Here is a 17,093-nt window from a genome sequence, read left to right on the forward strand (position 1 = left end):
GTGACTCTTGAAGGTGCCACAGGCCTGAGAGTGGGGGTTGATAAGAACGAAGTGACAAGGGATCCCCTCCAAGGAATGGTTCGAAACTCTGGCAAAATGCAAATAACCCTGGTACCCTATCCACCGTAAAGGGCATTACCACTCCATTAGGAGCATCTGAGTAAAGTTTAAGTAAAAAAGGGAATGCAATGCGAATGTCTTCAGCAGTGAGGAAAACAGAGAAACAGGCAGGGAAATGCAACGTTCCAAAGACACAGTTTTCACATCATTTTGCTGAGAGTTTGTTCTGTTTATAAGTCAATTACTTAGGGTAACAATGCCTTAAGAACTCTGAGAAGGCAAAAGACAAGGGAAAAAGACATTGAGATGCCCCTCTCCCCAAAGTAGTAGAAAGAAAAATTGTCTATCTGTACACACACACACACACATACACACACAAGTGTCCTGAGAGCCATTTTGAATACCAGGTAGTGTTTGGAAAATCTTTCCTCAGCCTTCTTCTGCCAGGGTGAGATTCACTAAAGTGTACTATTTCTTAGAATATTCTCTCATGACCTTTGTGTTGGATATTTATGAATGTCAGCATTCATCCTGACATACCAAATGCACTGGTACCTGGATGCCACTGTAATTCCAGAATACTTGAGAACAAACTTTCTGACATTTCCGAAACGCATTTGGCAGGAGGCCCTGTGGAATGACACAGCAGTATTTTCTCTATTCATTTCACAGCCCAGAATCTGACAATGGGTTGATCTTTTTGTTCTTTCACTGTCTCTTAAAATTCCAGAATTTCTGTGCCCTAGGTATGGTGACTGCATTCAAGTGCTTTCTCAAAATTTTAATCATTCATGGGGCAGAATAGTATGAGAAAGGTATTGCTAAGTTGGAGAAATATTGACTATAGTTGGTGCAAACTTAGCTTCAAAACAGGACAGCAGAATGATCAACTTATAGAAGGTAGTACCTAAAATTTAGGAATATCAAATCATTAAAGTCACCACAATTTTCTTCACATATACAATGTGATATTCCCAAGATTACAGAGCAAATGTCAGAGAGGAGTTAAAACACTTACACAATTTTTAATTTTTTATCAGATGTTCCTGATATCAAGCTCTCTCTTCTAAAAATGTCTTCTCATCTCCTGTGTTTCTGTGTCAAACTTTCACTCAAATTACAAATGACGATTTTCCAAGGTCCCAGGCCTACAATTCTAACCAGAACCACAGAAGGGAAGTTCACCTGCCAGGACTTGCCACCCACTTGGCCCATAGACAGAGTCAGGATTAGAGTGAGGACTTACAAATCCCATAAATTTCAAGGACACACCCAACATGACTTTAAAAGCACCAATTTAAAATATGAACCACTCTTATCTGAAAAAAATATATAGAAAAATATATATAGTTTAGTATCTATCAAAAGTTTGTTTAGAGAAGGGACACGTTTCCAGATGGTTTGAGGTCAGTATGTAGTGAAGATGATAGCTTAGAGACTGATGAATTTTGTCTTAAAACTATAACTTCATTCTTATATTGGAAGAGTTGTTTCCACTGTCTTCCAAAGGACATTACTTAAGACTAACAAGCAGCCAAGTCTCTCATTTGATACTCTTTTTCTGGAACGGCTGTCAGAGATACTGTTTGTAAAGATGTGAAAAGAAAATTTATAAACTCATCCTAGAAACAGTGCTTTGGAGCTGGTGCACAGCTTCCCAAGGGGAGTACTTCCCAAGAGTGACCGTAGTGATATTCAGCAATGAGGTATATAGCACTTTTTTTAGGGTAAGTTCTTAAACTTAGTGGTCCAACATTGTATTTCCTTCCAAATACCTTTGATACAAACACGGTTTTAGCATTTGGCCAGTTGTTAAGCATATACATAAATTTTGGTGCACAAGAATTAGCTAAAATATCACCTATCCTTTTAGAAAAATCAAATGGTCAGAATATTATCGCAAAATATTACGTGGGGAAATTCTTTCTACTGAATAATCACCTGGAATGGGAAGTATATGTCCTTTTTACCTTGAAAACTTGGCCATTGAGCCCTGTGTTTGAAAAAAATGAATCTAAGTAAGATATCATTATATGATGCCTGGGTCTGAGATTTAATTTATACAATTAATTTTACTAGCCTAAGAGTCTAGAGTGACCATGGTGTTTTTATATTCACATACTCATTTAATAATTTTTAAATGACTTCCCTTGTCAATTTTAATCTCTTCTGTAGTCCCAGCTACTTGGGAGGCTGAGGCAAGAGAATTGCCTAAGCCCAGGAGGTGGAGGTTGCTGTGAGCTGTGACGCCACAGCACTCTACCAAGGATGATAGGGTGAGACTTTGTCTCTAAAAAAAAAAATTAATCTCTTTGTCACTATGGGGAGAAAATAAAAAATCTTGAGTACATGATATGGTCTTCTATAGCATTCTACATCAATTTGAAAGGTGATACCACATTAATGAACAACACAGCATAAAAAGCTGGATAAGTATATAATAGGAATTCATTTCATTTTTCTTATAGGCTTATTACTACAACCTCTTACTAGGCCAGTTGTTCAATACAAGTACAATGACAGTCACTTATGAAATTTAAAATTTTCTAGTAAGCACAAAGTACAAGTAAAATTAATTTTATTGATTCTGATTCAAAGTATTTTCCACCTGTAATCACTATAAAAATTATCATGAGCTATTTTATACTTTTATTTGGATTCCATGTCTCTGAAATCTAATGTGTATTTTGCCTTTACAGTACATTTTAATTTTGGCTAGCCCCATCCAAATGGTTAATAGTTATATATCGCTAGTGGCTGTCATATTGGACAGCACAGTTTTGGGCAATCTTACTATTCTTCTTTTGAAAAAAAAATTATTCTTTTTGCTCACTGATTAAAGAATATGGATAAAAGGATTCCTAGAGTGATTAAAAACAAAGCCCAAATATATGGCAAGACAAAATGGCATAATAAACCTAATCATAATTGCAAGAAAATTCATTTTATTTGTTAAAAAGGTTTATTCCTTGTACTTCAGAAGACCTCTAAGAGAGAATAAAAATCATGAAATATCAATCCATACAAATGGTTACAGCTGCTCAAAAAAGAAAGCTAAAATTGAGTCCAAAGAGCTGTGATGGTACATCAAAGATTAATCACCTTAGAACTTCATAGTTCTCTGTCCCTCACACTGGCACCACTACATCAACCATTGTAAATATGGGGATCTACTATCTAGTTTTTTATTTTATTTATTTATTTATTTTTTATTTTGCAGTATTTGGCCGGGCCGGGTTTGAACCCGCCACCTCCAGCATATGGGGCCAGCACCCTACTCCTTTGAGCCACAGGCACCGGGCCCTACTATCTAGTTTTAAAGAACTAAGAATTCAGTGTTTTGGCAGGCTGATATGCTTTGCTTATCTGAATATGTATCTTTACCATGTGAATAAAAATAGAAAAACAAAGTGATTTCTTAAATGTACATTCTATGTTATTCTGAAAAGCTTTTTAAAGTCTAATGTATTATATTGTATTCCTGCCATTGAATGTTGTCCCACAAAAGAATAAATTTTCTCAGTTTTTAAAATACAAACATTAAAGCATTTTTGATACAGTATTTTATTGACGAATTAATCACATAATTCAAAGGGCACATGGCCCAGTTAGAGGCCACGATCTGCAATATACTTCTACATGCAGCCTGGGTGATCTCCGTTCCATTACCACAGAGTCCCCTCCGAGCATTACAGAAGTGAAGGTCACTAAGTTAGACATCAGGAATATCTGCAGCTTTGTTCTTGAGAAAATTTTCTGACCTCAATCAAATGCAGTATTAAACCTGTGAGTGTCTCATGTACTAAAAGAAAGTCGCTTCCTGGTCTTTCCTAGTCATAGACTGGCTAAGAAAGAGGATTTCTTCTCTGAGGAAACACATTAATGTTTGCACTTTTGTAAGGCTTCCTTCAGTGTCTCTTAAAGACATCCAGTCAAAGGACGGAGGGACGGACAGACAGGCAAACAGACAGACACACACATCAGCACACTTTTTCAACCAGTTTTTATTTAGTTTTAAATTTTATTGCATGTCCTGGCAAACATAAGTGGGTTGTAAATTTGCCTCTGGATCACCAAAAGCTTATAATACAAAATACCAAAAGACAAGCAACTGAAGGTTAAAAAAAAAAGCATCACATCTATAAGAAAGAAACTTTGAAAAACATTAATAAAGCATATAAAACTTTTGAAATTTGCTTAATTTTTATACAATTATAAAAATAATAAAAAAACATATCCCTTTAACATTCAACATCCCACATACTGTATTATAGGGGAATATCAAGAAAACAAAAGGTAAATGGATTTAATGAGGACAATTCTACTTTCCATTTCTGTTCATAGCCATCTACAAACAAAAATCTGCGATTCACCAGCCAACTGCATTGAGCTGAGGCCACAAGGACTCCGTTAAAGCCACTCCCAGTTGTCTGTACTTAGTAGTCTTTTATCCCTCATACTGGCTACTCATGCACTCAAGTGTAAGTTACCATGAGGATGTGAAGCCAGTACCAGTGCCTAGCTTTGGCTAGTGCTAAATCCATGAGCTACAGTACAGGAATTTCTGAACCCCTAGTGCCACCTGAATAGTGCTGAAATAGCGCAGAAGTCCCAGGTTTATTCAAACACTCAGGACAGCAAGGAAGCCATTTGCCCTCCTAATATTGCCAAGGCACAGCTTTCATTCTTCCCCATCATGACTCTGCAAAGCTGCATGCCTGTCAGAAATCAGTAGTGCTTATTACCACGTAAGCACAACAAAACTTTGAAATCAAGGACGCACCCTCTTTAACATACAAAATTAAAAAAAAAAAAACAATAAAAAAACAACTTTCCCTCCCTCCCCATCTTAAAATTACAGTGTTATTTCTTGTTTGACATTGAATCCTTACTAAATGATATTTCCATGAAAATATAAAAACAATTACAAAAGGTTTCAAGTGTGGTTCTGGAGAACACACTATCCCAAGAAGAAAGAAAAGTAACCAAAATGCAAAGGATGCAATTTCACTCACAAATATACACACACTTTTCAGATGAAACTCATACATTACATTATATTTGAGAGCCACGGTAGCCCTTTTGCACTTTAAAATAAAAATGGAAGCTTATGTGCAAGCACGGGTCTTTATCAGAATGCATGGAAGATTTCAGAGCTCACTAGCGGGTATACAAAATATATATTTTACATTCTGAAAAAAGATATGTGATATAAAGTATGTTTCTAAAAATATCTAGGAGGAATATTGTCATTTACATGTTTCCCCAAAGTTTGAAGACATCTCTTTGTTTATGTAGTTTAAGTAACAGCTTCCATGAAAGGATCATTCCTTGCCCTGTGGGGATGTTTTTACGTCTATGCACAATCCCTAAGGGTGATGGACGGGAAATTGGGTTCTCACAGTTACTCTCCAGCAAAGTGAAAAGCTTATTGATTAAAAAAGAAAAATGATACAGTGATGCAACTTAGGCACAAGAAAACTAATCTCATAATTTTATCCTTCCCGTTCCTATTTTAAAGCTTGAAGAGAGAAAGGAAAACAAGCCTCTACATGCAGAATTTTATAGACTAAGCAGGTCTTTAAAAGAAACATTTACCAAATAATATTATTTATCCTTGAAAAGACTTTTCAAGAACTTCAATTCATGGTTTGCTGAGATGTCTAACTGTTTAGTATGGATTTAATATTTCTGCATGATTCTTATTTTTCCTTAATATTTTTGATAGATAGTCCAACTTTACCACAAGAACTATGTACACGGTTTTCAGCCCAAGTTCTAGTTAAGAGTAGCAAATGTGTATTTGAGTTAGTTAATATGGTTGAGAAATTTAGTTTTAAGACTTCGATAATGGCAGCAATTTTTTTCCTCAACAAATACTATAAGATAAGGTGTCTGGTATTAAATTTAAGAGGTTTCCTGACATGCGCAGATACGTGATCCCAGGTGTTCTTGAGTTGGCTGTGATGCACCTTTAAAGAATTTTAGCCGTAACTCACATGGTTCATTCCCAATCTCAACCAAAATGTCCTTTAGTATATAACGTGTACATAAATTTCTCTTATAATTGGACTAAATAACCCCAAAGTGAACCACTTTCACCGGCAGGGCTGTTAGTAACATAAAATACACCAACATTGAGGAAAGTGTACGTACTACAATCTGGCCCACATACTAAGCAGTGGTAAATAAAACTGGACCTTTGTTTCGGCATGTGTTCAGTACCCAAAGAACTGAAAGGGCCTATGCATCATTCTTACACACATGTCATTATTAAGCTCCAGATTCCGATCAGCATACATGATGCCCTTTGAGAAAAGGGGTACAGACAATATCAAAAACAAGTAAATTTTTTTTAAAAAAAAAGTCGGTAAGTGCAATTCGATTTTCTTTCCTTTAAATTACATTTTAAACAATACTCAATGCCCTCACCCCAAAATATATACTGCATATTTATATATATTTATATATATTTATATATAGTCTTAGACTATAAGGGCGCAAATGCTTTATAAAAGTCACTGAGGAATCTCTGCAGCTTAAGGAGATACCCACCTCTTTTTTGCTCACTTCTCCCTAGCCCGGGCAACTTCAGTCCTGCACACAGGAGTTTTGAAGGCTTAAAGCCAGAATCAGAATCAGAAGCCAGGTCGGATGTTAGTTAGGAGGCAGCCTCTTCCTTCTCCTTCCTTTTAAGAAATCAGACTGAGAAGAGGAAGGGGAGGCTTTGCCGACCAAGCAGGAGCGCTTTGTGGTGGGGTGGGAGGGTGGGAGGGGACAGAAAGAGCCCGCAGGACCGGACTCACTCCCCCTCCTCCTTGATGCGCTGCTGCTTATTGCGACGGGCATCCATGTCGAAGTTGAAGTCGTTCCACTCGTCTCGGGGTGGGAAGGAGATGGTCTGGCGGAGGGTGAAGCGCACGGCGTCGATGACGCGCTCCCCGCGGGTCTCGCTGGAGCCCACGCTGACCGTGGAGGCGCCACTGGGGGTCCGCAGGAGATGTGGAGGGGAGGAGAAGTCGTGCAGCTGTCGGTGGTCCAGGATGCCCTTCCAGATCGCGTGTCGGAACTGCTCCGGGATCTTTAAACTTGCCAGATCCTGTGCAACGGGAAAGGGGGTCGGAAAGCATTAAAACAAGAGACAGAAGGATATTTGGTTCGTAGCACTTACTCCGTAGTCATTTTCTGAGGCTCTGGTTTAACTGATCTGAATTTATTAATCCATTCATTAGAAAATAAAATTACCTCTCTGTGCTTACAAACGGCACTGAAGACAAAGACACAGACTTGAGTGCCAGTGACATCTCTGCCTGAGGATAACCTTTCACTTACTCTCTGCTGGCCTCAAAGTTTCTTCATTGGTGAAATGCGGCTAGTTCTTAGAGGAGAGGGAAAAAATTCCCCAACAGAAACACGACATACATCGGGCGCTTAGATCTACCTGCCTCTAGTCACTAGCAAAAAGGCATTAATGGAATGTCGCCACCACTTGAGTGAAAAGCTAAGAAGAAAAGGTTACTAACAGGGACCAAGCCCTTTCCACATGCCAGACACTGAACTAGTTATTTTATAGTCATGAAATCATTTAAACGTCAGGTTAGTATGAAATATTATTATATATATCTTTATCAGTAGAAAACTGAAGTCCAGAGAGGTTGACCAATCAAATTCACATAATTCAGTGCAATAATTAGAGACTAAGGGTATCCTCTGAGCTTAAAACCGTCCTTTTAGCCAGAAGGTCTCTTAATGTGTCAATACATCAACGTTTCAAAGGGCAGAACAGGAATCAATCCAAGTGCCCATCAACTGAGGAGTGGACAAAGAGAACATGGCATTTATATACACCATGGAGTAGTACTCAGCCATAAAAAATAAAATAATGACTTTTGCAGCAACTTGGATAGAACTGGAAGTCATTACCCTGAGTGAAGTAACTCAGGGATGGGAGATCAAATGCAGCATGTTCTCCTAACCAGGGCTGAGCTGTGGCTAGGCATGGACACACACAGTGTATGTACCACAATGCGGTACGGCGGACATAGGAGACTCTGAAGAGAAAGGAGAAGGTGAGGGCTGAAAAATGACCGATTGGATGTGATGTACCCTATTTGGGAGAGGGGTACACTAAAACCCCAGACTTTACTATGATACTTAGTACAATTTAGCCACATAATGAAATACAAAGTTTACCCCCTAAATCTATTGAAATACAATAAAGCGCAGAGCAGTCGTCTCTGTTGGATGGATGGTGGTAGAAGGCATTCCGAATGGGGCCAGTCTTGACTCACTGGTAGCATTTCTTACATTTTTGGGGCATCAGCTCCTCCTCTGTGACAGCTCACGTTTTTCATGGAGAATGGTGGGAGGAAAGCACACAGTGCTGGGTGCCAGAAACCTGGGCAGAGGCTCTCCTTCTCTCACTGCCTGTGCGTCACTTCTCTAGTGTCCTCAGTTCCAATCTACTTATTGTAGACTCTTTTGTTAATGTGGCAAGGAAAGCATTTGATAAATTATGAAACACATGATACGAATGTTGACCATTTGTGTTTTACTTATCTTTGCAGCTTATAGGGGACACTAACCCCCCAACTTAAGCATATTCCTCTTCCAAGAAGTGATGCCAAGTCCCTTAGACTACTGCTAAAAGATAATCTGGCAAAGGGCTGGCTCTTTCCAGAAACGGGCAGGAGAAGACTGAATGGAGGATGAGAAAATTATGTCGCTTCCCAACATTGCCCAGTTCAGAAATTTATAGTATGGTGTTGCATTTTTCCCTGGTGTAAACTTTCCATGGTGTTAAGTTTTCCCGTTTCTTGTTGCAGCAGCAGAACACATCATAAAGAAATAATCCACAAATGGATAAGTCAGTATAGCTTTATGTGCTTCCTGGATGCTTTACTTTGGAGACTCTCAGTAAGTCCAGAGCTCTTTGTAAGCCAGGCCCTACTCATCTTCCTAACTCTGGATCGATCTGAACTGATGATGGACAGGTGAGAAAGTTCTGGCCCAGACGGAGACACAAGGTCTAATCAACACCAGCAGAAACGGACTTACAGAGGGAATCTGCAGATCCTAGTAATCAAAGGCACGTTCCGACACTCTCTCCAGTAGGGACAAAGTAGAAAGTATGACTTTAAAAATACAGAGAAGGGGCATAGTCCTTGTTCCATAATGCAGGACTCTACTAATTACAAGAGGCTCTCTCAAACACAGGTCGGTCCTCTCCATGGCATGCAAGTGATTGAAAAGTTATTTAAATCTTAAATCGTTCTCTACAGTTTTTGCTTATAATTTATTCTATGAGGGAGCAGCAGCCAAGGGTGTTTATGGGATGCAGGGAGTGGGCATAAGGGCACTAAGGGACGCGTGTGTCCCCCCAGGGCTGTGGTGTTATCAGGCTGCCAGGGTTTCTCTAGCATCGGTGCTCAAGGAAGGGAGGAAAAAAGAGGTCCCAACTATAAAAGCAGCAGCAGAGGAAGAAACTACCTTCTTCCACCAGTCCAAAGTGCCCCCCAGAAGATAGAAGCAAGCATAGTGAAGCCCAAGGGGAGCAGTGGGGAGAGCAAGCAGCGTGGGAGACAAATCAGGTTATATAAACCAGAGCGATGCCAGCTCCCACGTGAGCAGTAGTTCAAAAAGGCATAGAAAGCAATAGCAGGTTCCCTCTCATTCAGCCTGTTTCAAATCAAATCATAACAAAGCCAAAAGGTGATAATTTTCAACCCAATTTGATTAGATGAGGCCCAGGGAGGAAAAGTGGTAAGTCTAAGGTCTCTTTGCTACTACTAAAAAGCATGACTGAGACTTGAACCCACGGCCCAATGATCAGAGATGGCTAGACCCTATTCTGATAGAATTAAAAATGAATGAAGGAGCATACAGTGTTAATTGAGAGGGACAGTTGAATCCCCCTTAAAGTCCTACTTTAAGAAGAGACGGCAGAAGAAGCTAGTTAATAGAGTTATAGGCCCAACGGTTCTACTCCTGTGTTTTTTTCATGGCACAAAACTATTTTGTCCCCTCTCCATTTTTTTTTTTTTTTTTTTGAGACAGAGTCTCACTATGTTGCCCTCAGTAGAGTGCTATGGCATCATAGCTCACTGCAACCTCAAACTCTTGGGCTTAAGCAAGTCTCTTGCCTTAGCCTCCCAAGTAGCTGGGTCTACAGGTGCCTGCTGCAATGTGGTCTATTTCTTTGTTGTAGTTGTCATTGTTGTTCAGCAGGCCCGGGCCAGGTTGAACTGGCCAGTCCTGGTGTATGTGACTGGCACCCTAACCACTGAGACACAGGCACCAAGCCATCTCTCCATGTTTTTAAGTGAGAACAATACCACCTGCTTCCTGCTTTCTTCCTAGGGGACTTATGCAGATTAAGAATATCTAAAAATTTCTATGAATTATAAATTTCTTGATGGTGGGAATTATATCTCCTCTCTTCCACTTGCAAATAGTATAGGTGAAATAGACAGTTACTGATTACTCGGACAAGCTGAAAAAGACTCGTTGCTACATTTATATTATGTATAGGCCTGGGAATCTTTCCAACATGGTTATGGGTTCCACAAAAATTGAAGAATGGGGACAAGACAAAAAACAAATTTTAAAACTAGCAGGAATTGAACTACAAGTCAGTTGTCACCAGAGGGAGGAAATGAAGAAATAAAACTCAAGAGAAAAGTCTAACAATTACTTACATCCATGGAGTAATGCTCAATCTGATAGATGGTGGTCAGCCCCTGGGTCGTGAAATAGTCCAGACATGATGAACAGCCCAACCTCGCTAAGAAACTGCAGAGGGAGGAGGGAGGAGGAAGGAGGAAACAGAAAAAGAAAGTTCACCCCAACTGCATTGGCGAGATCAAGGAAAACCCAACATTTTGCCCCTGGATGCCTGGCATAAGAGTCTAGAGACAGGTAAAATATATCTTGGACTGAGATTCAAGTTTGGGGGATTCTGGTGACTTGAAATTTAGGTCTATAGAAATTAAAATCAATCATAAGGGTCTTGGCAGGCTAGCAATCATCAGATGATGATCTGTGGACTTCTAGGGCCCTGGGTCAGGGCCTTTGAGCCATTGCAAAGTGAAAGGAAAAAGTCCAGTGTTTTGCTTTCCAGCTCTCTGGCCACCTGGCTCTTCACTTTAAAAAGAGAATTTCTACTTAGTTTTGTGTTTGGGGTCTCTGAGAATGGTTTAGGTGGTTAAAAAAATTGTAGACCACTATTCTATGAAGTCATTAATGACTTCTGATTCATGTCCTCCCCAGAATACACATACCTTTCTTTCTGGTTTTGATCTGAGACTGAGGATGCCACCACTGCCAGAGGCCCAGACCTGAGTGGGATTAGCCATGCAATTTGCCATTCTGTGATTGAGACTGGCTGGGGACCAACACAATCACTCAAGCGGCCAAATGAAAGAACCATTCTGCACAGGAAGCAGGAGCATAAGATGTGCCCTAGGTGTGGAATTTGGGAGCTGCTCTTGCCTCTTTCAGGCTCTACTCATTCTTCCTTCTGCCGGCAGTTTACCCCCTTCCTACACGCAGAGCAGGACAGGCCATCAGGTTCATGAAAGTTCCTGTCATTTGTGCCAAGGTTAACCTTTTGTAATGGACATCCAACTCTAAACTAACAGTCCCCTGTGGCCGAGAGCTATGAGGGCTAGAGAGCAGGAAAGGGAGCAAGATAGCAAGTTACTGCCCTTTTGGGAAACCCAGCCCTGAGCACCAATCTGAGGGCCATGACTGACAATGTAAAATTCTGAAGGAGGAGGAAGGGAGTAAGTGCAGGTGAAGGAAGCAGGCATGGCACGAGAACTGCATGCCTACAAACGCACATCTTCACTTGTTCCCGTGTGGGTTAGAGCAGTATTGTGTCAACAAGGCTACCCCTGCACAGACCAGAGAGGAGAGTGGCTGAGCTCCGACCAGAGGACTGGGTCCTTTCTTTCAACTGGTTGACTGACTTTGACACGTCTCCACCCTCCACCACCCAGAGGTGCTTAGGATATGAGCACATGCTGTGGACTCACCTGACAATGCTGCAATCTGTGGGGTACGGAGGTGGGGGGGTGCAGTGGGAGGTGGATGGCATGGAGAGTGGGGGAGGGAGGGCCTGGGTAGGGCTGAGTCCATTCATGTCTCCAGCCATTGGCATGTGGGTGCCCATCATAGGAACTGAACAGAAGCAGGAGGAACAGAGAGGGTTACTGTCATCATCATGTACCAGCACTCCAGTGGTCCATCTTGCCTAGACCTAAACTACCTACCTGCTTTTTAGTTTTCTTTTAGTCTTCTCTCTCAGTACATGCCTTCAAGCAGCCTACATCGTGTCAAACAGAATAGTCACCAGATTCCAAACTAATTATGTATTTCTGGATCTTTGTGCCTTCTCCTAGGGCGATTTCTTTCCTCCCCATCTCTGCTTCCATTTCTCTGTCCAACTATTCATTGCTCCTATTGTTAACATATTCCCCCTTGTATTTGCCTTCATGGGTTATATTTCTGTCTCTTTTACTCATCTAATTTCCTCAAACACAGTCTCTATTTCAGACGTGTGCAGAGACCACAGACCCTAGCACAGTGCCTGGCACAGAGTAGCTGCTCAGTAATCTTGGGTTAAGTGGACAAATGAATAAACCTGTGAGTGTGAGGGTGACCACTTATTTGGGACTAGGAAAACTTATTGCAATATCTGTGAATCATATGCCTAACAAAGGAAGATACAGAAGGTACAGTTCAAGGTTCTAACTCTTTCTTATGGTCCATTTCAGTGCGGCATATAGGAATACCACCAACATTCAAATGTTATTTTACTAAACAATAAACTGTTAACATTCATGGATAGGGAAGAAAAGCTTAATGTCCATATTTGTGAATCAAGTTTTGCCTTCAGAACAAGAAAATGATATAACTAAAAATATGAATATAATCTGTCCTCTGCCACCAAGCAGCTAACAAAAGAACAGACCCCATTACATATTGATCTGTTTCCCTTTTGACTTTCCTGAGTATATCGAAATAGAATTGTAAATTAAAAATTTAAAAATGTAGCCAGATTGTAAGTTATACTAATGTAAACTATGATCAATATTTTGTCATCCCAAGAAACAAATTGAGGACCCTAAGATGTCATGAGAAAAATAAGTGTTTAATAGAAAAATAATGGTTTCTATTCTTTTTACTGTCAAGGTAGCAGACCTATTAAAGGGTCGAATTTTAAGCCTTAGGATACATTTACCACTAGTGAGAGACACAGGCTCTAAAGTCTGTGTTGCCCTACCAGGTAACCGTATCACATACACCTCTATCTCATTAAAATATAAATTCGTATCATCAAACCATGGAGAGTTGCAATTCCAGCCTCCCTTAACTTCTTTAAGAAAATCCAGTCTTTTCAAGACAACAATGAAATACAAGTTCAAAGGCTTGATCAAAATAATTAGGAATTAATTTCAAAAGACAAGACTGAGGTTACTTATTTTGTGGGGCGGGGTTTATAAAATACCTATCCTGTGTTGGAATGATCCCTGAGGATATTTTGTATACATCTTTTTGCATTTTTACTGCCCTTTATTTTCTTTCAGGTTTATGTATCTACTCTGCTAGATTTAGTTATATTGGACAAGATAATTACATTTATTTATGGCAAAGATATATGCCATCATTGTTCATTTGAAGGCCCAATTCTCACAGTGTCTACTACATTGACACTTAGCTGATAGGAATTTGTGTGTGGATAGGTAAAAGGCAGGCTCCTTTGGAGGTTAAGTTCCCTGCTGTGTGTGGGATGGAGCAGATGATTTGAAAAGGCCAAGATTTTAGGGATACAGATTCAAAATGTTAAAAACACTGATAATTTTATAGTTAGAAAATTGAGAACTAGAGCAGAGAAGTTGTCCATAATTAAACAGATAGTTTTTCAATAGAGTCCAGACTACAATCTATTTCTCTAGATTTCAAGTTCACCCCAACTTGCCACTTTCTACATGTTCAATACATTTCCTTGTGACTATTTCGAAGGTTACAAGAGGTGGGTCTCCATCCAGCTGGCAAGAGTGGACTGTTTCTTTTATAGAGATTCCTATCCCTACAGAAGAAACATCCTTCTGCATGTCTACCAATGTATTTTGTAGGGAACCACACACCTCCAAAATGAGCAGTTCACCATCAGAAACCCAAGCCATTCAACTTTGATCTGATCTGTCCCACTGTGCCTTTCATGTAGCCTGAGAACAAGCCCCATCCCCGAGCACATTCTTCTCCTACACTAGCCCTGTTCATCCTTTAGCCACAGCTGAAGAGAGACGCTCTTACTGTTGGCTCCCATGCCATCAGGAATGGTGGTGGGAGTGAGGGCGTTGCGCTGCTGAGGGTTGATAAGCTGGCTCACAGAAGGCAGCTTGTTCATGCTGTTCATTTTGTTCAGAGGTGGGGAGCTGTTACCGTATGAAGACTGAGACTGCATCGAGGTCCTAGGAACACAAACATGGGAATGATAGTGAGCAAGGGACACTGGAGAGAGGGACTTGTCATGTTCAAGAGGTCTCAGAGGAAAACCTGCCCTCTAAACTATACACTTGCAAAACAGTCCTCCAATATTAATGATAAGAGGTAACTGTGTGTCCATCTGAGGATAATATTTCCTGAACACAGAGGAATGGATTGCAAGGCTATCATTACATCATTTGTTTCCCTGAATATGAAGAGTACAAAGTTTAGTATCTTTCTCAAGTATTTCCTTGTAAGAGGAGAAGAGAATCGCCTGTCCCTTTTTTCTCTGTTGTTTCCTCTGCCCTCTTCCCCCTTCACTCAAGTAAGTTTGAAAACTACTCAAATGTTTATAGCTGTGCAATTCACATTCGCAAAGATGTGGAAATAGCCCAGGTGCCCACTAATACTTGAATGGATTAATAAAATGTGGCATATGTATGCATGTATACCGTGGAATACTCAGCCATTTAAAAAATGGGGATTTGGTATCTTTTGTAAAAGCCTGAATAGAAGTGGAGACCTTTCTTCTAAGTGAAATATATCACAAGAATGGAAAGACAAACACCACATGTACTCCATACTAAATTGGAACTAACTGATCCACACTTTATGTGCACACAAGAAGGTAAAACTCAGTGGGAATCACACAGGTGAGAGAGGGATGGACGGGAGGGCTGAATTCCCACCTCCAGTGTACACTGCCTGCTATCTAGGTGAAGGGCACACTTAGAACTTTGACTCAATCTGTGGGAAAGCAAATTATGTAACCAAAATGTGTGTTCCAATAGTAAATGATAAAAAAAAATAAAGTGCTATAATTAAAAAAAAAGTAAAGGAAAAGAACAGAGTCAAGACCCAAACAGAAGCTAATGCTAACCTCCAAGGGCGGCTGAGCATCCATTTGGGCTCCCCACAGCCTATCAAACAGGGCGCCTGGCAGCCCGTCCCTGTCACGCAGAGGCGCCTACTTGGAGACATGCTTTCTCTGTAGAAGTGTTCATGTGCTTTGAGAGAAACTCCTGGAATGCTAACCTCCTTTCTAGACAGGAGGACTCAGAAGCCCAAATAACAGCTCTCCTGACTTTCCCCAAGTCTTCTGGGAGAAATGGAAAAACAGAACAACCACCAGAGTTTTGCATTCAGCATAACCTTCAATTTGAAAATTTACTAGAATTAGTTTGTCGTATTATATACTACAGGTAATATTCTTAACTGCCTTTGCTGACATTTTCTTTTAATACAGAACTAATGACGTAGTCTATAATGAGTGCCAGAAAAATCAAGACTTAATTCCTCCTATATGTCTGAGGAAGCTACAGGCCCTTTCACAGCTCTGCTTCTGTTTTCTCACAAGAAAACTATATAAACTACTTACATAGTCATGTGAGTTAGATATTAGAGGGAGGGAAAGTAACAAGAAACAGCCCCTGTGTTTGAGATGCTCACAGAGCAGTGGATACAGGGGGGATGACGGTCCATCCTACCGTACAGGGTTATGATGGGAACCGTAAAGAGAAGATGAGAAAGAACTTTACAGACTGCGTAGCCTTTACACAGTGATTGTTTTAACCATAGAATGAGCGTGGGGCTTTAAAGATGTTTCTATTCGGAGGCGCGAAAAGCTTCCCTTTAACAATCTTCAGACAAAATGTGTTATTTTTGTCTGCCTGCCTTTTCCCTCCTGCAGCCATATTTATATTAGAGGAGATGGAAATGTTTTGAGTTTTATTTGCATACATATGTAATACAGGACAATACATGTGATTCAAATTTGAAGATTCATAATGAAACCAAGTATCAAGCACACACAACATAAAAATATTTGGAAAAATAATAAAAAAATTGCTCTAGCCCTTGAGTGTTAGTCTTTGCCTTCTGTATAACTACAGTAGAATCTCTGTAAGATGACCACCTATGGGACTGTAACAAACTGGTGAACATAAGGAGGTGGTCAAAATAAGGAACCAGGCTTACTATACTGATAGACACATGTGAAGCAGGTCTGGTCTTTAAAAATTAGGTCAACGTACAGAGGTGGTCAATAGAGGGAGCTGGCCAACTATGGAGGTTCTATTGTGTATGAAAATAGGGAAGACTCTATTCCATATCACTGAAGAGCCATAGCAGAGGAAGGCAGACAGTATGCTGTATGTGCCTTTGATAAATTGGCATGGCAATTAATACACAATGGACAATTCCACTGCAGTTTACAATCACTGCCTTTACAGTACTAGGGCAATGACTTTTCTCTTCAGCCCTTCTCAAATACTCATAATTACAGATCTCCATTGTATAAACTAGTGTTTATATAATTAATTCTCCAGGGCTACCCTTTATATATTTTCTGAATAATTATCACAACATCTCTATGGAACCTGTCCTGGCAGAGTTGGGATGGGCAAAAAATTATTATTCCTACTGTAAAGAAGGGTAAATATAAAATTCTAAGGAAAAAATGTGCCCAAGGTCATGAATGCATGAATTAAAAGCAGAACCAGTTATCTTGGCACCCAAAGAGTTTTTTTTTTTTTTTTTTT

The 17,093-nt window shown here is 40.1% G+C and overlaps 1 protein-coding gene across 4 annotated transcripts in view; it reads right to left on the reverse strand.

Annotated features, from left to right (window-relative positions):
* Window positions 1-4,302: 4,302 nt before the first annotated feature.
* The window catches only part of TP63 (tumor protein p63), a 229,967-nt gene continuing 217,176 nt past the window's right edge, over window positions 4,303-17,093 (reverse strand). For 2 of the 4 annotated variants that reach the window (XM_012806940.2, XM_003792705.3), the window contains exons 11-14: window positions 14,380-14,537; window positions 12,096-12,240; window positions 10,758-10,851; window positions 6,857-7,159 (exon numbers count right to left, since the gene is read on the reverse strand). In XM_012806940.2, coding sequence (XP_012662394.2) covers window positions 6,863-7,159; window positions 10,758-10,851; window positions 12,096-12,240; window positions 14,380-14,537 — 694 coding nt within the window. In that variant the 3' untranslated portion in view covers window positions 6,857-6,862. Of the gene's footprint in view, window positions 7,160-10,757; window positions 10,852-12,095; window positions 12,241-14,379; window positions 14,538-17,093 lie in introns of all 4 variants that reach the window. The other 2 variants (XM_003792706.1, XM_012806938.2) reach the window with 2 other exon arrangements.

Source organism: Otolemur garnettii, unplaced genomic scaffold (genome assembly GCF_000181295.1).
Source record: "Otolemur garnettii isolate 467f Iridium unplaced genomic scaffold, OtoGar3 scaffold00060, whole genome shotgun sequence".
Classification (NCBI taxonomy): domain Eukaryota; kingdom Metazoa; phylum Chordata; class Mammalia; order Primates; family Galagidae; genus Otolemur; species Otolemur garnettii.